This window comes from Hibiscus syriacus, unplaced genomic scaffold (genome assembly GCF_006381635.1).
Source record: "Hibiscus syriacus cultivar Baekdansim isolate YM2019G1 unplaced genomic scaffold, ASM638163v2 tig00010533_pilon, whole genome shotgun sequence".
NCBI classification, from domain to species: domain Eukaryota; kingdom Viridiplantae; phylum Streptophyta; class Magnoliopsida; order Malvales; family Malvaceae; genus Hibiscus; species Hibiscus syriacus.
The window spans coordinates 1,203,021-1,222,252 of NW_024062223.1; the positions used below are offsets into that span (position 1 = coordinate 1,203,021).

Consider the following 19,232-nt stretch of genomic DNA (forward strand, 5'->3'; position numbering starts at 1 on the left):
AATCTGTAATTTACACGATTTTACAATAGAATTTAATTTAACTACTACTATTTGGAAAATATTAAAAGTTTAATTTTAAACAATAAATTAAGACATAAAGATTATATCTATAAATTATCTATAAATGTAGGGACTGATAGGAAATTTGACCAAAATGAAACAGTGAAAGATGATAACGTAACTACTAAACTCATCAATTTATACACAGCTTAAAAATGGCAGGTGGTATTTTTGGTTGTAATTTTTTTTAACAACCAGATTTCTGGGAATTCTAGTGAAACCCCAATGTCCAAGCAAACTTACAGGGTCTGCTTTTGCTTCCGGAGGAGGTTCAGGCTCACAGTTTCGGAGGCACCCGATGAGATCAAAAAATTGTTCGAACAGTACTCGGAGAATGGATTGATGACCGCCGATGGACTGCAAAGGTTCTTAGTTGAAGTTCAGAAGGAAGATAAGGCCACCAGAGAGGATGCTCAGAAGATTATTGACAGTGTTAAGCATTTTAGTAGAAAGGGTTTAAATCTTGAAGCTTTTTTCAAGTATCTCTTTGGTGATATTAATCCTCCTCTTGCTTCTCTTGGGGTAATGAAACCCTTTTTTTCATCTCTTTATGATTTGGGGTTTCCCCTTTTTTGTTGTTGTGGATGGTTTGTGTTTTGTTTGGTTGCTGAGAAGGTTTCGTAGAAAGGGTGTAAAGCTTGAAGGTTTTATGATATCACTTTAGGATTGGTTGTTTGATTGTGATTGAAGTTGAATTGTTTGGTTTAAAATTAGAAGGTTTGTGTTTTTGTTTGGTTATTGGGAAGTTTTGGGAGAAAAGTGGAATTATTTAAAAAGTATATGATCTTTGAGTTTGTTTCCTATTTGGGTTTCCTGCAATAAACTCAGCTGAACTTGAATTGGGAACTTGTTATCCTTCTACTTTTGAGTAGGGGGCTAATCTAGCTGAACTCGAGCTGTAAGAACAAAATTGGATCGAGCTTGATCGAGTTTTACTTTTTCGAGCAGCTCAGGCTAGTTAGATTAGGCTCTATAACTCGGTTATCATACTTGACTTCAAGCTCAATCCATCTTCCTCTTGCTTCTCTCAGTTATATTATTGGGACTGTATGTTTTTGTATGGTTGCCGGGAAATTTTTTTTGGGGGGTGGGGTGGGGTGGGGGGAATGGAAGTCTTTTTACATACGATGCTTGTGTTTTGTTCCTATTTGGGTTTTACTTTTATGTAGGAAAATTTGGTTTCTTTGTATGGATTCAAATGAAACTTATTTTCTGCTCTGTAATTACTGGATAATAGCTGAATTGCTTGGCTGCTCTCATAGCTTTGAGGGTGATGATGCCAGTTTCTCGAAAAAATGCTTAACTTCGAGCTAAAATATGTCATCACAGGCTTTTGAACTTGTCTATTCTATGTGTGTTTATCTTTGAATAGTTTCACTTCTTTTGTTCACTCAGTTGCCATTGCTGATACTGATGATGGGAATGAACCTAAGGCTGTTGTCCCGAACTTCATGTCCGAGCTTTTGTGATCACCATTTGACTGACGAAAAAAAAAACTAGACGATTTTCTACACTTCTGTGCTTTTGTTGTTTATGTCATGTTTCATTTCTTCAGTTTCTGGTGCACCATGATATGCCTTTCGTATTTTCGTTTTGATGGCGCGTTGCTTATAGCTAAAATACACTGTTACGGGCTTCGAATAGTTTCTCTTTTTGTTCACTTTTGTGCTATTGTTGTTTATGTTGTTTCATTTCTTTGTTCTCAGGTCCACCATGATATGAATGCTCCTTTATCTCATTATTTCATACATACCGGTCACAATTCCTATCTAACTGGGAATCAACTCAGTAGTGACTGCAGCGATGTCCCCATCGTTAATGCTCTCAAGAGAGGCGTGAGAGTGATAGAATTGGATATATGGCCTAATTCCACAAAAGATAATGTCGATGTTCTTCATGGAAGGTACGTACTCTTGATCTGCAGTTCTTTCTCCTTCAAAGCCGTTAACACAAGATGGATCTTCCATTTTATGAAACGGAACTTCGTTACAACGGTTTGCTCATTCACTTGAGCTGGTATCTCATACATAAGCATGTAGATGCTATTGTATGATGAAAAAACCGTGACATTAAAGCATTAACTTTGCATGTTTGTCAGCTAGTTGAAATACAGCTAATTCGACTACTGTGTGCCCTTCATCGACAGTAACTGATCATCCTTATGTTTTAAAGTAATTAATAATTTTCTTCATTTAGGACTCTGACTACTCCTGTGGAACTCATCAAGTGTTTGAGGTCCATTAAGGAGTATGCTTTTGTTGCATCGGAATATCCGGTTGTTATAACACTAGAGGATCATCTTACCCCGGATCTTCAGGCTAAAGTTGCCGAGGTGAGTCTCTTGGTACTTATGTTGAGATTTCAAATGGCTAACGTTCCCATAATTTACACTTCTGTGGCTGATTTCTAGATGGCGACACAAACATTTGGAGACATCCTGTTTTTGCCCGGTTCGGAATGCTTACAAGAATTCCCATCTCCAGAATCATTGAAGAAACGGATAATCATATCTACAAAGCCACCAAAGGAATACCTTGAGGCCAAAGAAGTTAAGGATAAAGAGAATGAGTCGAAGAAGGGTAAGATTGGTGATGAAGAAGCTTGGGGAAAAGAAGTTCGAGACCTTGATGAATCCGATGACAAGGTCTCTGGTGATCCTGAGTGTGATTTACTTCAAATCGAGTTTACTAGCTGTAATGCAAAATTTATGGTTCACTAATTGTTAAATCTCGTATAACAGGGCGACGAAGATGAGGATGATGAGGAAGATGAGGATGATGAGGATAAACTACAGGCACCAGAATATAAAGGTTTAATTGCTATTCATGCCGGGAAGCCAAAGGGCGGATTAGAGGAGTGTCTAAAGGTGGATCCCAATAAAGTGAGACGTCTTAGCATGAGCGAGCAACAACTCGAAAAAGCTGCAGTTACTCATGGAAAAGAAATTGTTAGGTAATTCATCTCACTTCTGAGATGAATCCGCTTTAAGATGATGGAGAAATGTGAACTCTTAGTTGATGACTATAAGCGGCTTGACTGCTTCAGCAAAAGTAGACATATAGTATTTATGAATCATCATGTATTCTGCTTTCATGTATGCCTTTCTGATGTTTGAACTGCTACAGGTTTACGCAACGGAATATTCTTAGGGTATATCCGAAGGGTACACGGGTCGACTCTTCCAATTACAACCCGTTAATTGGATGGATGCATGGCGCTCAAATGGTCGCATTTAATATGCAGGTTTATACATCTTTCCCTCCCCTCTATTCATTTGTTTCTACTGTCAATATGGTCTTCGTTTTACAGTTTTTTTATCGGACATTCGGATGAAATAGTAGAAGTATCGGGTATGGTAATCTGTCATGCGTTCTTTAATTGGTTATAGATTGGCATATTTGTGTATGGAGCTTGAGGATATAGATATTGCAGAATATGTGCAGACAATTCTGTTGTCTGATTATGAGAATCAAGTGGACGCCATTCTTTATCCAAGACTGATAATAGGTCTCGTGTTTGATCCGGTAATCGGATTTCATCATCCTGTAAAAGTGGATTGGAGAGGAAATGAGACGAACACTTTTTGTAGACTAGTCAATAGTTGTTTGTCCGCTTTGCTGAATCCTCAGATTCTTTTATTTTCTTATTGGCTTGTGATATAGGGTTATGGAAGGTCTTTATGGTTGATGCATGGAATGTTCAAAGCCAATGGTGGATGTGGATACTTGAAAAAACCTGATTTCCTATTGAATCCTAATAAAGTCTTTGATCCGAGAGTCGAGTTACCGGTGAAAAAGATTTTGAAGGTTAGTGTTTCCGATGGCCATGGGATCCGAGTTCCTCGCTTTTCTTAAACCCTAATTGCTGATTTCTTGATCTGTTTTCCGAAGGTAAATGTGTACATTGGGGAAGGCTGGTATTATGATTTTCATCACACTCATTTCGACGCGTATTCGCCACCGGACTTTTACGCGAGGGTAAGTCGATAAACCTACGTATTCGCCACCGGACTTTTACTCGAGGGTATGTCTTGATACATAATTGATTTGTGTCCAGGTGGGGATTGCGGGAGTTCCGGTAGATTCAGTGATGAAGAAAACCAAGACTTTAGAGGACAATTGGGTGCCTTCTTGGAACGAGGAATTCGAATTCCGTCTAACTGTCCCGGAACTGGCTCTACTCCGCATCGAAGTGCACGAATACGACATGTCCGAAAAGGATGACTTTGGAGGCCAAACATGCCTACCGATTTCCGAGCTAAGAAGCGGTATCCGAGCAGTTCCCCTCAACAGCCGCGAGGGTGACAAATACAACTCCGTGAAGCTCCTCATGCGCTTCGAATTCGTCAACCCGTAGTCATTCCGAGTTCCGGTCCATGTTTGCTGAGCTCCTCATGAGCTTGTGTGCAGTGTACGTTATCTATTACATGTTTTATGTGTGTTTATAAGTGCGTTGCTCGGATTCGGATACGAGTGTCGGATACAGCATACTTTCGACCCTTATGTGTTCAATTTTTTTTTCTCGTATTGCTTCTGCCGTTGCTGTGCGTAATTAGTCATACCTGTAATCTATAATTCATAATTATGTCTTAGAATCTTACAGCTTATTGTTTAATTAGCAAGTGAAATAAATCTGTACTCGGATCTAAAATGCTTCTTATTGGATCCGAGTTTGAACTTCGAGAATGTTAGAGGTGTGAACTTTTAATATTAAGAAGTTAAAAATTATCTTTGAACATATATTATTTTATAATTACGCGGACTAATAAAAAAAAATCAAAATCATTAAAATTTACTCACAGTTATAAAATAACTTTTAAACTAACAGACTATTTATAAAGTATCCTTAAATTTATGAATTTTTTTTATTTTAAAATTATATAAATTATTTTTAGTTATTTAAAAAACTTAATAATAAAAATTATTTTTATAGAATTAATTAATACCCGATATTCAAACTATTTCCACACCTGAGACATTCATCATCACATTCGCACGTGAAAATCTAAGAAATGTGAGCCGTCTAAAGCATCACTGTAAAAGCCCGGCAAAACCCGATCCTCTCAAATCCCCAAAAATGAACTCAACGGCCGAATGCCACCCGCCGCCGCCGCTGCTGTCAGCGCAACCGCCTTTCTCCGAACACCGACTCCGATTCCGAAAACTTCCAACTCGGTACCGATCTCTCAAATTCTATTTTCAAAGCATACCTTGAATTTTCCTCGTCTTCATCGTCATCATCATCGATCACTGCCGTTGATCTGTCCAAGATCCAATCATTCTTAAATTCCTCTTCCTCCGGCGCTTTATCGTGCCTCATTTGCCTCGAACGGATCCGTCCCTCCGATCCGATGTGGTCTTGTACTTCTCTATGCTTCACGCTCTTCCACCTCCTTTGCATCCAGTCATGGGCCCGTCAAGCATCGGATCTTTCCGCTGCTCGCGCTGCAGCACGTCTCCCAATCACCGCCGCCAAACAAGCCACCTGGAACTGTCCCAAAAGCCGCTCATCCTACTCCAAATCTGAAGTTCCTAAATCCTACTTATGTTTCTGTGGTAAGCTCCGAGATCCTCCATCTGATAACCCGTGGATACTTCCTCACTCTTGCGGCGAAATATGTAACCGTTCGTTGCCTAACAATTGTGGTCACTTTTGCCTCCTTTTATGTCACCCCGGTCCCTGCCCGTCCTGCCCGAAATCCATTAAAACCAGGTGCTTTTGCGGCTCCGTCGAGGATTTTCGCCGTTGTGGTTTCAAAAACTTTTCCTGTAACAAGCATTGTAACAAAGGTTTAGATTGTAACAAACATAACTGCTCCGAAATCTGTCATCCGGGCACGTGCCCCCTTGCCGTGCACGTGAGACTTATCGATGCCGGTGTGGTAAAAAGGAAGAAAGGAAAGATTGCTGTGACCGGGATTTTCGCTGTGAAAATGAGTGTAAAAAGTTGCTTAACTGTGGAAAACAAGTTTGTAAAAGAGGATGTCATGGAGGAGATTGTGGGGAGTGTCCATTGCAAGGGAGAAGGACATGCCCTTGTGGCAAAAAAGTTTATGAAGGGATGCCCTGTGATGGGGTGGCTCCAGTTTGCGGTGCAACTTGTAATAAGTTGTTGAATTGTGGTTACCATAGGTGTCCTGAGAGGTGTCATAAGGGACCTTGTTTAGAGACATGTAGGACTATGGTTAAGAAGTCCTGCCGGTGTGGTGGATTGAAGAAAGAGGTAGAATACGTTTGATTGATTGAGTTTCGGTTACTTTTTTTTAACTGAATTTAATGTAGGTTCCTTGCTATCAAGATTTGTCATGTGAGAAAAAGTGTTTGAGAATGAGGGATTGTGGTCGCCATTAGAGTTTCAAATCGCGGTCGCGTTTTCGGTCATTTCGGATTTACCATGATTGCGGCTGTCGCGGGTAACTCGGACGGCGGCGAAACCGCTATATCGCGGACGAAATCGCGGTCGCTGAACTTTTTTGAAACCCTGACTCGCCAAGCTTGTAGACTTCGTTGTTGTGATGGAGATTGTCCACGTTCAGAGGTGCTGTGATCTGTCTTGTTTTTATTTATTTATTTTTGGTTGAGTTTGTTTTGACTGTGAAATGTTTAATAGAGTTATGCATGCTTCAGGTTTGTGATAAGAGGCTGAGGTGCAAGAATCACAAATGCTCTGCCTCTTGCCATAGGTATGCTGCATGATTAACTTTTATTGCTTATCTTTCTTTGCAAGTGTGGGTTAGGCAGTAAAACTGCCGGATTAGGCCAATGCTAAACAAAAAGAATTGCCTAGCAACTTTATCATTTCTGGTTTAAGTTGGAATGCTGGTGCCTTCTCTGAACTTATCGAAGTGTTTTTCTAGTTGGCTTCATTGTGTTATTGTCATCTTGGCAACTATTGGAGAAAAAAAAGTTCAGTTGCTATACATATTTTCTTTGAGTACATATCTAAAATGAAAAATGTGCTGATATGAGTTTTCATTATTGTAGAGGTGCTTGTGCTCCCTGTCCACTTATGGTGACAATTTCATGTGCATGTGGTGAGACGTTCTTTGAGGTGAGAGTCTGGTTATCACAGATTCTATGTTCATTTGTACATGGATATAATCAATGCATTCAAGTCCTGAGGTCTCATATTATGGAAATATATGATCTTAGTTGAATCTAGGATGGGTTTGTTGTATTTTGGCAAATTACTCTATGTTATTTATATGCATTTCTGTTGCTAATATAAGCCACATTTGGACATTTTGTGATGGTTTCTTTCTACTAGGTTCCTTGTGGTACTGACTACTGAGATGGATCAAAAGCCTCCTAAATGCCGTAAATTATGTAAGATAACTCCTTTGTGCAGGCATTCATCAAACAATAAGGTACTATTAAGATTCTTTAACTTTTTCATATTCCCTGCTAGAGCTTATTTATGTTGTACCAACTTCCTTGAGTGGGTTATATGATGTTAACTGTCATGTGACATTGCCTGAGTTCTAATCTTATGCTAGGATTACATGTTAATACAGCAATCATAATGGTTTCCTCATTCATTTATATGCATAACAACCTTCATGGTTTAGCTACTACTTATGTCTTAGAACTTATGCTATTAGCTAGTTTTATTATATTAATATATCCATAAATTTATTTATTTTTATCATGATCAAACGTTCCTTTATTGCCCATATATCTCATAAAGTGATAGTGTGTGATAGTATCATTATTATCTATCATTTACTTAACATAAACAATGTATAGCATATTTTGCTCAAGTTCTCCTAGCCAGTTATTCTCATTCATTTTTAACCAGCCACACAGATGCCACTATGGACCTTGCCCCCAATGCCGGGCACTTTGTGAAGAAGAATATCCATGTGGTCACAAGTGCAACTTAAGGTTTGCCAAATAGTTTTTTTTTTTTGTATTTACTTTGTGACTTCAGATATTTCTCCACACACGTCTCTTTTAGCTGATGTCATTTTCTTCCTTTCTTTATTCCAGGTGTCATGGGCCTAGACCTCCTCCAAATCCAGAATTCACGTTGAAACCTAAGAAAAAGAAATCATATCTTCAGCCTGAGTGCACTCCTGCCACCCCTTGCCCTCCTTGCCCAGAACTGGTTTGGAGACCATGCGTTGGCGAGCACATGGGAGCTGAGAGGATGGTTGGTTTACTTCTTTTTAAGTTGTAAAGGAGTAGCTTCTGATTGGTCCGAGGCCATTTGTTTTACTTTTAACTCATTCTTATTCCTTCTTTCAGATGGTTTGCTCCAATACAACACGATTTTCTTGTGATAATTTGTGTGGAAATCTTCTTCCTTGTGGCAATCATTATTGTACGAAAACTTGCCATCCCCTGGAGACACATCCTTCATCAGGACATCACAAAAGAAGTAAACTTGTGAAGAGTGTAAACTCCCTTGTGAGAAGGTGCCCAACCTGTTATTGTTCTCATCTCCCTCATTTATGATATGACTCCTGCTAATGTTTTAGGCCTTTCTTAGTATGAAGGATGGAAAGGATTGAGAACCGAAGAAATATTAATCAAATGGTTAAGAATTAAGATTCTTTACCACTTCCTACTTTGTAACATAACCAATAGATTAGCAAATTTTCCATTCTCACCCCTTCCCATCCTGCATATCAAGTCGAGCCTTATTTCGCTGGTTCTGCTTTCTTGATCTTTTGAGTGCTTTAAACTTTAAAAGCATGAGGCTGCTATCAGCAACTCATAGTCACCACAGTTTATCTAGTTATAACTGACTGTATTTAATATGGGGTTCTAATTGCCTTATCTCTAAAATATTTCCTCAGGAGAGAATGCCGAAATGTTCACACCCCTGCCCCCTGAAATGTCATCCTGAAGAATGCCCTCCTTGCAAAGTGCTTGTGAAACGGTCATGTCACTGTGGTGCAATGGTCCATGCATTTGAGTGCATCTATTATAACAATTTATCTGAGAAGGACCAAGTGGCTGCTCGCTCATGTGGAGGCCCTTGCCATAGGTAGTTTATAGATATATTCTTGCTATCTCTGCTGTGATTTCTTTTTCAATTCTTGGATTGTTTTCCGTTGTCTTGTTATAATTGAGATATATACTAAAACTTTGGAAACTTGTGCTGCAGAAAGCTTCCCAACTGTACGCATTTATGCCCTGAAATATGCCATGTTGATAAATGCCCAACCCCTGATAAGTGCAGCAAAAAGGTAATACATTTCATTTAATCGACTATCACTGATAAGTTAGAAAATTTCTGTATCTCAGAAAATTTGTCGGATTATTTCCCTTCATTTTTAGAAATATTATACGAGAGAGTTCACAATCACAATTTAAGGTGTTACCAACTTCTTATTTGATCTCCATCTTCTATGTGTCAGGTTACTGTTCGTTGTAAATGCCAAACCTTGAAGAAGGAATGGATATGCCAAGATGTTCAGGCTGCATATCGTGATATTGGTCATGATCCCAAAGATAAACCGAAGAATCAGTTTGGACTCGGACTTCTGCCTTGCAATTCGGATTGTAAGAGGAAAGTACAGGAGGTTGAGTCAGCTCTACAATTGCGGAAACCTAAGGTTCTGGAGGTAAGATCTTTTAAATTGGGTTAGAATTATTCAACTCTTGTTTCATTATTCATCTGCTTGAGCATACCGGTTAATGCTTATTCGAAAACAAGATGGATTGCATACATATTGATTCAAACATCTTTCTGTAATCACCTATAACATGATAGGCAGCCTGGTTATATAGTAACAAGGAATTCTTCATTTGCATTTGTGAAACTCACATTTCCCCGTTCCTTTTATCGAGTAATATGTTGCTGAGATAATTGCCATTGCGGAGGCATTGTTATCTCAAGAAATTTAGCCTATATGATCTTGTTACATGTTATGATATTATTATGGATGCTAGGACCTGATGCCAACCTTCCCTAAATTACTGGCAATCCACCCACAAAAAAGTCCTCAAATTTCGGAGATTTATCCTCGGTTTTCACAAAATTAGCTGGTTGGCCAAACATGGGGGTCTCGAATTTGTTGTTTATGTATTCCTATTAATCAAAATTTACAACCTTTCATATTTGTTGGCATGCATGCTATAAACTTCCTTGCATGTATGCTTATATTTCCGTATGATTGCATGATTTATCAAAGAAAAAAGAGCCAGAAACCGAAAAGCAAGGGCCAAAGCGCAGAAAAAGGCGTGACCGGATACGAGAGGGCGAGCAAGTTTCAAGACTTCAGGTATGTTGTTCTCTTTCACAAGCTGAATAAGCATTTCTAGTCACTTTTCTTTGCTTAAAAACTTCAATTCTTATTTACTATTTCCAACAGAAATTTGTTGCCACCATCAAGCGTGTGCTGTTGTTTATCATCATCATAGCGGCTCTGATTGCCATAGCATATTACGGTTTCAAAGTTCTGTTGAGGCTCTCGGATTGGATGAATGAAATCGAACTGCAACGAGCAAAACAAAGACGTCCACCAATCTGATATCTCTCGACTTCACCGGCTCTCATTAGGGTAACAACATATCCATTTACGATGGTTTCTCGAGACTCGAACGAACCGAAAGAAGACATCGATGTTTCCGGACTTCTCGATTGAATTTTTGTTACATTAACTGAAGAGGTAATCAAATTTAGGGTTTCTTGTTAACACATTCTTTCTTCCTAATAGGTTAAGAATATGGTCGCTCGCCATATCCATCTATAAACGAGAAGGGGGGTGAGAGTTTTCTGGATTTTCTTTTAATTTATCGTTTGTGATCGAATTATTTTTTATACAAAAGTTCTATTAAACACAATTATTTTTCTGTTTTTTTTTTCTAATGAATTGCTTCCTCTCTAATTTCGATTGTGGAATTTTAAAAATAACTGTTTTGGATAAAATTTTAAAGACAATTTTAGTCAGATCTATTAAACACAAATACATATGGCATGTGTTTAGTACTTAAATTATCATTTTTGACTCGTTTTAGTATTTAAATTCTCGATTTTTCAAAATCATATTTAACATTTTTTTTTCCGTTTTAGATCATTTTATGGATAAATTATATTATTCATCACTCTATTATCTTCTCACTCTTATTTTGGTCACTAAAGTTTATTTTTTTTAATTTAATACTTAACTTTCAAATTACTTCTAATTTAATCACTCTAACTTTCAAATTTATTTTTTTTTATTTTTAATTATATATTAAAAAAATCATGTCACAAAACTTATTAATAAAATAAATTAGATTGATTAAAATAATAGCAATTTGAAAGTTGAGTAGTTAAATTGAAAAGTTTTAAACTTTAGTACCAAATTAGGAGTGAGAAGATAGATGATGAATGAATGATGTAACTTAGCCATAAAAAATGTAATGTCGTTAAGTTTTTAACGGTGAGGTTTTAAAACAAATAAAAACTAAATGTTGAGTATGATTTTGAAAAAAAATAGAAAGTTTATGTATTAAAATAAATTAAAATTGATAATTTAGATAATAAACACATAATTTATCATAATACTTATATTTTATTCGAGATCAGTTGTATCATTGATCAAGTATCTTAATATTTGATTTAAACTAATTCATCAAGCGATCTCGGTCATAAAACGGAATACTATTATCTTTAAAGGTATTGAGTTTGAGTAGTGTGTGTGATAATAGATTTAAAAAAGTTCTGAATAAATACTACTCCATTCGTCCCATTTTTATTGTCCATTGTTGACTTTTTATATAATTTTAAGAAGAAAACAATTACGTAATAGATTGTCGTAAAAAATATAAAATGATAATTTTATCCTAAAAAAGTTAAACTTTATTATGTTGGAAAATCAAAAAACGAGATAAAAAGGAAAATGTGTTTAATAAAATTTGTCGATTTTTTCAAATGGACAATTTAAGTGAGATAATTCTAAAATACAAAACGGACAATTTTAATAGAACAAAGGGAGTATCTTATACTCCCCTAGGTTATTAAAAAATATTTAATTCAAACAATTTTGTAGTATACTATTTTCTGTCTAATGACATGTTTAGGCCTCAAACTCTTTTTAAAATGTTTAAAGTCCTAATTTTTTTTCAAATCGTTAAAAGTAATTAAAAATTTCGTTAATTTTAGTCGATGAATTTAATTGATCAAAATTAAAGAGTCAAAATAAATAAAAAATTGAAAATTAAAATGATTATTCTAAATTGAGAATAAGAATATCATTAGACTCATATTTAAATTAGTTATAAAAAAAATAATTTGAACTTACACTCAATTTCAATAATAAATATTGAAATTTAAAATTAAGTAGAAAAATTAAATTAATTTCCATTATATTAAACAAACTTGAATCTAAATAAACCAATTTTCATCTTAAAAACTTTGAACTCCAACCCAGTTTAGAAACCGGTTCAACTTAGGCGTGCTTCCAAATTTAGCCAAAGGAAAGAGGTGGTTGAAACCACCGGCCAACGGGCCACCACAACCACCACCACCACCACCACCTTTATCTCACCGGCATGCGCCACAACATTTAATTCCATTAAATTTTGTTCTTTTAATTCTCAGCTTATTAACTCTGGCATGCAAAAACAACAGCTTTTAAATTAATAGTGGGGCACCGTTCTATCCACTGAGTCTGAGTAATTAATGGCTCATTAATTTGCAGTATTACACATTTTTTGGTGAAATTCTGAATTTCGTCCTCTTATTTCACAAAACATTGAGAAGTTAATCCATCTACTTTAATTTCTCATAATTTAGTTCTTGCACTTCATGAAAACTAAAAGGTTTGTCAAATTATTGGTAAACACATAACCTGGACTGTTGACTTTTTTTAATTTGTTTCATTTAAACCATTTATTTGTAAACTTTTCTTATTTTCTTGCATATAAATTGTTAAACAAATTAACTTATAGGTCTATGATTTAATGACAATGTCTAAGAGTGTTATCCAATCGGAGTAGTATCTAAGTTTTTAATAGAAAATATGTGAACTGGATTTTAATAAATTAAAGTAAATAGATCAATGTTTCAATTTATGTAAAGTATAAGGATGGAATTCATAATTAAACCAACATTTTATTGCATTATAGTTTATATTTTAAATATTAATAATTTGGTGTTTAATGTAACAACCAATTCAATTATTGAAAAATCATACCACCAAATAACATGAAAAAGAAACCCTGAATCTTGGCCGTAACGTGTAGGGATGAAGATAGCAACTAGGGCCAGGGATGGGCATGGGACCAGTTGGGTCGGGTTTTTGATCAACCCGACCCAACCCAAGAACAAAAAATCCTCCACCCAAAATCCGATCCGACCCGACCAAAACAAGATTTCACCCGACCCGACCCGACCCGATATATAACTTAAAAATCCTACCCGATCTGAAATAAAAAAATATATATTATTTTTATTCAATAAAAACAGTGACTTAATTGGAAAACAAATAATATATATAGAGGTATTATTGTACTTATTCCTAAATATATAAGGTAAAATTGTATATTGTTTCGGGTCAGGTCAAGTCGGGTATTTTTCACCCTAAACCCGAACCCGACTCGACCCGAATATCACTTTTAAAAAAATCCAACCGACCCGAAACCAATTTTTTTCCCCCAAAAAAACATTATCGGATCGAGTCGGATTGGATCGAAACCCATCGAGTTTGGGTCTCATGCCCATCCCTAACTAGGCCTAATTGTATTAAACCAAAAACCCTAAAAGTTTATTCCAAACATTTTTTATTATGTTGACAATAAATATATATTATTAATCTCATAAATAACGTATCTTTCTTAGAATGGCTGATATTTTCATATAAAATATCAGATAAAATTTTTATCATATAGTTGTGTTGAAGGTTACAGAATTTTGAAATATTTTTTTTGGGCAATGAAATTGAAGTGAAGAAAAACTTAAGAAAGATTCCAAAAGCACAAGATAAAAAGGTACGTACGTTCAGGTCCACATCTTTGTTGTCTTTGTCAATTTGGTCTCATTTTGCTGCTTGGTGTGAAGCGAAATGAACCTAAACGGCCAACTTTTCAACCATTTCCCAGAAATAATGGACAAAAGAATAGCAGAGGACAATGGCAACAAATCTCTAAGCTACAGCTCTCAGACAACACCCAAAATCCATTTTTGTTTTTTACAATCTAAAATGATCAATGAGAAGATGAAAAAAGGGTTTACTCGGACTCGGTCCGAGTGTGTCCGAGTGTCGGACGATCGGAAAACGTGTCCGACACGAGCGTTAAACATGGGCTATTCGAGAAAACCGAGAAGCCGCGGAGAATTTACTCCGAACCGATGGAGAAAGCGCCGCTAGAGATACTGCCATCACAGGCATTCAAAGCTCTCTCCAAGTTTGAAACAATATCACCAATCGTAGGTCTATCTTTGCCTTCCAAGTTCACACAATGCATTGCGGTATAGGCCATAAGCTCCACTGATTCGGCTTCGTTAAGCTCGGGTGGTCCGACCCTTGGGTCCAACACCGTAACCATTTCACCGCCGATAATAGCAGGTACCGCGAAATCGACCAGGCTCATTGGGGTCCCTCCGTTTTCGCAACTGTTCTTGAATATGGCCCTTCTCCCTGTTAAAAGCTCAAGCATTACGACTCCGAGTCCATATACATCGCTCTTTGTTGTTAATACATTCAGGCCGTAGTATTCGGGATCGATGTAACCGACCGTACCCGCTGCTTTCATTGGCCTGTAATCTAGGGTGGATTCCGGCCCCATCATCGAAAGTCCGAAATCCGAAACCCTTGCTGTCCAATTCAAATCAAGCAATATGTTGGAAGACTTTATGTCCCTATGAATGATAGGTGGAACTGCATAGTTGTGCAGATATTCGAGCCCTCGAGCCGCATCCAACGCGATTCTGATCCGCATTTTCCAGGAATTTAGTAAACTACTGGCTTTCTCGACGTTGCTGTTGTCGTGTAAATGATCATAAAGTGCACCATTCTTCATGTATTCATAAACTAAAAGCCTTTCATCCATTTCTTCACAGTATCCAACGAGCCTAACCAAATGCTTGTGATGAAGCCTGGATAAGAAGGCCAATTCGGATTCGAATGCAGCCTCTTTCTCTTGGTATTTCTTCGTTTTCGAACCGGTATCGCCTCGTTTGATCGCCACTTCACGGCCGTCCGATAGTTTCCCCTTGAAAACAACCCCGAAGCTCCCTGCACCTATCCTGTTTTCCAACGAGAAACCCTTGGTCGCAGCAGCGAGCTCGGCCAAGCTGAATTCCTCGGCTTTATCAGCATGTATCGACGACGTTCCACTTCGTTGACGTATCATGGCTCTCGAACTCTGCCGTCTGATTGTCAACAATCTCAAAGGAGAACTGTTGTTCGATCCAGGACCGCCATTTGAACCCACTCCAGTGATCATTGGCTGAACCGAGTTATGCACTTTCTTCTTCCCTAAGCAAACACCAGTCCATGAACAATAAATAACACTGTAAATCCCCATGAAAGCTCCAAGTGATCCAACTATGGCAAAAGCCAATAACCCTCTTCTCAGCTCCTGAGATGAACACGTCCGCCTTGAAATGTCCCGCGGTGGGGCCACCGGTGACGGTGCCGTAAAGTTAAGACAGGGTTTACAAATGTTACCAGAACCAGAACAAAGCCTATTTGACTGAGGATATAAACCACACTCATAGCAAGGAGATTGAATACAGGGCCCTGGTAAAATATCCGCCATTAAAGGTAACTCTAAAGAAGAATTCGAATTGAATCCATTTTTCCTAGGCCACCCTGGACCCCAACAAACAATAGATAAATTCATCGTTGTTAATCCACAAGTGAAATTCAAGCCTGCAACAATGGATTCGAACTTGATTTCTTCAATGGAGGGCTCATTCATGGAACCCCAACAAACAACGGTGCCGTTCGATCTTCGAATCCCACAGCTAAACCCATCACCAAGAGCTAACCCTGAAGCAAAGCTTAAACCTTTGTTTAATGGAACATTGAGTTGACCCGTCGAGTTGTTTCCTTTACAAACTAACTCGCCAACTGAGGTCACCCCACAAACATGGGAAGCCCCTGCTTCGATGCTGGCCATTGACATGTTCCCAAATTGCGTTTCGATGGCTTTCGATACTGTGTTACTTCCCCAACAAGTAACTCGGTTGTTTTCACTCAGTACAATCCCGCAAGTGAACCCAGTCCCGGAAGTGATTTTACCAATTGTGTAGTTACGATCGGGAAACTCTCCGTCGTTGCTTCCGTCGGGTCTCCAACAGGCGACGGGTTGCAGAGCATTCGTCGTGGTTGCACAAATCCTTTCGTCGCCAATGGAGAGGGATTGTAGGAAAACTGTGGTGTTAACGTAGAGGCGTTTAACTGGGTAATTCGGGGTGTTCGTTTCCCAGCAGAGGAGGCTGTAACCGCCTGAACGGAGGGCGCAAACGTTGGTTCGACCACCAGCGACGGTGGAGAATGAAACGTTCGGGAGGATTCTGACGGCGGCGACTGAGTTGGAGGTGTTGGTTTCGCTGGCACGGTAGCAGATAATGCGTTGAGTCGGTTCGTTGGCTACGATGGCGCATACGGTGGCTGTTCCGTGGACCACGGCGAGCGTCAAGCCGGAGCCCAAAGCATGAGTTAACGGCGGGAATGAGATAACAGCAAGGTAACTGACGGTGAAAAGGAGAGGGAATAATACTTTCGTCATTTGAAGAAGTGAAATTTGACGGCGGAAGAAGTGGTGTTTCCGTCCGTCAGCTTCATTTGGAGAGAGAAAACGGGAAGAAAATAAAATCAAAGCTTTAGAGAGAGAAAGTGAAGAACCGTAGAGTTTTTAGTATTAAATGTGTTTTAAGAAGAGAGAGAAATAGACTGTGTTTGGAACCGTCATTGTTTAATTGCCAAATTATTTTTGAACTTTTTAGTTTTTTCTTTGTTTCTTATATAAATTACCTCTTAGGTCCCTCATAATTCCAAAATAGGCAAATTTATCCCTCTAAAAAAGGAGCTATTTAGTCTTTGCTAAGGGATTTAATGTTATCTCTTGAGGTCCCGAGTTTGAGTATCGCGTATGTAGATGTTCATTATTAAATGATTTAAAGTCTTTGAACAAATATTATCTTGTATTCACCTCAAATTTATCAAATTATTTTCCGAACTATCTAATCAAAAACTGATAATCTTCAAACTAACTATTGAAATAATAATAATAATTTCTAAACTAAGCAATTAAGGACAACTAATCATGACTTCAATGTTTTCCATCAAATTTATATAGGTTTGATTAACATATTAAAAAAAATTAGCCCTCAACATTCACACATTATGTCAATTTGACCTTTATTTTTAAAAAATCAAAACATAATTTACACATTCTATAAACGTTGACACTTAAATTTATTGAAAATCTTAAAATTAGGACTAATCTAACATAATGTATAAACATTGAGGGCTAAATTTGTTCTTATTCCAATAAAAATTATGTAAAATTAATGGAAAATATTATCATCGGTATCAATTGTCCTTAATTGCCTTGTTTCAAATTGATAGGGATTTGATTGCTTCTCTTTTCCAGAAGGACCAATTTGCTATGTTTTGAAAATGAGAGGGGTGTAAGAGATATTTCCCATAATAAAACAATACTTTGACCTTTTCCTAAAATATAATTATTTTAATAAACAAAATTATAAATTTTAGGGTAAACTACAAGTTTAGTATCTAAACTATTACTTTTATTCCATTTTAGTACATAAACTTTCAATTTTTTCAAAACCATACCTAAAGTATATTTTTTGTTTCATTTTAGTATCCCGTCATTAAAGACTTTAATTTTTGTTTCATTTTAGTAACTTGTTACAAAATTAACGTTAATTTTTGAAAAAAAATTTAGAAGTTTAGGTACTAAAATAGACCAAAACTGATAGTTTATATACTAAACACGTTAAGTTTTTAATAACGGGTACTAAAATGAAACAAAAAATAAACGTTACATATGGTTTTGAAAAATTGAAAGTTTATGTACTAAAACATATTAAAACTAATAGTTTATGTATTAAATGTGTACTTTATCCCATATGCTTTTAAACAATATTTTATATCAAAAATTTTGTTTAGTAGCCTTACTTGAAAATATTTTTTAATTTGATAATGAAATTATAATAAATTCCCAATAATTTGAAATTAATTATTTTTAACCATCGATATTTGATTTTTTTTAACTAATTAATTCGAATCAAATATTGTTGCTCATGATTGTGATGATCCTCTTAATTATGTTTATTTTATTCATAATGTCAGAATTTAAACTTCGAACCTTACTCAAGAGATTTAAGATATCGTCTTACAAAACCCACTAATTATTTATTTAAAACTATGTTTTAATAATAATCACTACACATTTTAAGTCCTTTTCTCTTCAATTAAATATTAATTACGTTTTACCACAAAATTGTATAAAATGTTATATACAATATTAATTTAATTTAAATTTGAATCTTTAACTCTTTTAAATCAAAATTTCGAATATATTTCTTTTTCTTTTTATACTTTATAACTTTTTTTCAAATAATATTAGAAAATAAAGCTCTTTAACATTGAAGTTTAAATTTGAAACTTATTTTTATATATTTATTTTATCTTTTACCTTTTATAAGCTCAAAACAAAAGCATTATTCTGGTAAAGCCAAACAAGTCATGCCAGGAAAAGTGGGAGAAAATATAAGCAACCTCGAAATGATTCCTTACCCGCCCTAGAGACCCACCACGTGTTAGAAACTGGCAGAGATTACGCGCCTATTAGGTGCAACACACGCGCCTTTTCATCATGAATTAACGAGGATTTAAATTTGTGATTTGTTTTTAAGGCTAAACTACACTCATTAGTCATTAAACGTTCACTGTATTTTCGTTTTAATCATTTAACTACAAAAACTTGTAATTATAGCATTAATGTTTTCAAATTCATTCAACGCTTTTCTCAAAGGCTTAATTATAAAATAAGTGTACAAACCTATATTTTTCAAATAGGTGCCCCAACATTTTTTTGAGTCATCCAGGTACTTAACGTTATAAACGTTATTATATTATGTAGAGGTGTTAAAAAATACTCGACCCGTCGACCTGAACCTAAAAAATCTGGAAATTTTATAGAAAAATTACTCGACCAGCCGGGTATTCAACCTGTGATTTTTCTCGAGTAATTGGACTGGGT

General features: G+C 36.5%; 2 protein-coding genes and 1 pseudogene across 3 annotated transcripts; 2 read left to right on the plus strand and 1 right to left on the minus strand.

Annotated features, from left to right (window-relative positions):
• Window positions 1–219: 219 nt before the first annotated feature.
• On the plus strand, window positions 220–17,652 carry LOC120204169 (phosphoinositide phospholipase C 2-like). The gene is made up of 12 exons (XM_039204279.1): window positions 220–582; window positions 1,767–1,963; window positions 2,257–2,392; window positions 2,471–2,704; window positions 2,801–3,012; window positions 3,186–3,303; window positions 3,723–3,866; window positions 3,951–4,037; window positions 4,117–4,425; window positions 10,268–10,273; window positions 16,768–16,775; window positions 17,642–17,652. Exons 1-9 carry the CDS (start codon window positions 286–288, stop codon window positions 4,414–4,416), a joined length of 1,725 nt encoding a protein of 574 aa, XP_039060210.1. The 5' UTR covers window positions 220–285; the 3' UTR covers window positions 4,417–4,425; window positions 10,268–10,273; window positions 16,768–16,775; window positions 17,642–17,652.
• LOC120204170 lies at window positions 5,055–10,643 on the plus strand (annotated as a pseudogene).
• LOC120204168 (putative serine/threonine-protein kinase-like protein CCR3) lies at window positions 14,058–16,881 on the minus strand. 2 transcript variants are annotated; one of them, XM_039204278.1, is made up of 2 exons: window positions 14,730–16,881; window positions 14,443–14,632 (listed from the first exon to the last, which is right to left on the minus strand). In XM_039204278.1, the coding sequence occupies exons 1-2, from the start codon at window positions 16,728–16,730 to the stop codon at window positions 14,582–14,584; spliced, it is 2,052 nt and encodes a 683-aa protein (XP_039060209.1). In that variant the 5' UTR covers window positions 16,731–16,881; the 3' UTR covers window positions 14,443–14,581. The 2 variants fall into 2 exon arrangements, with proteins under 2 accessions (XP_039060207.1, XP_039060209.1); XM_039204276.1 differs by having other exon boundaries at window positions 14,058–16,881.
• Window positions 17,653–19,232: the final 1,580 nt, after the last annotated feature.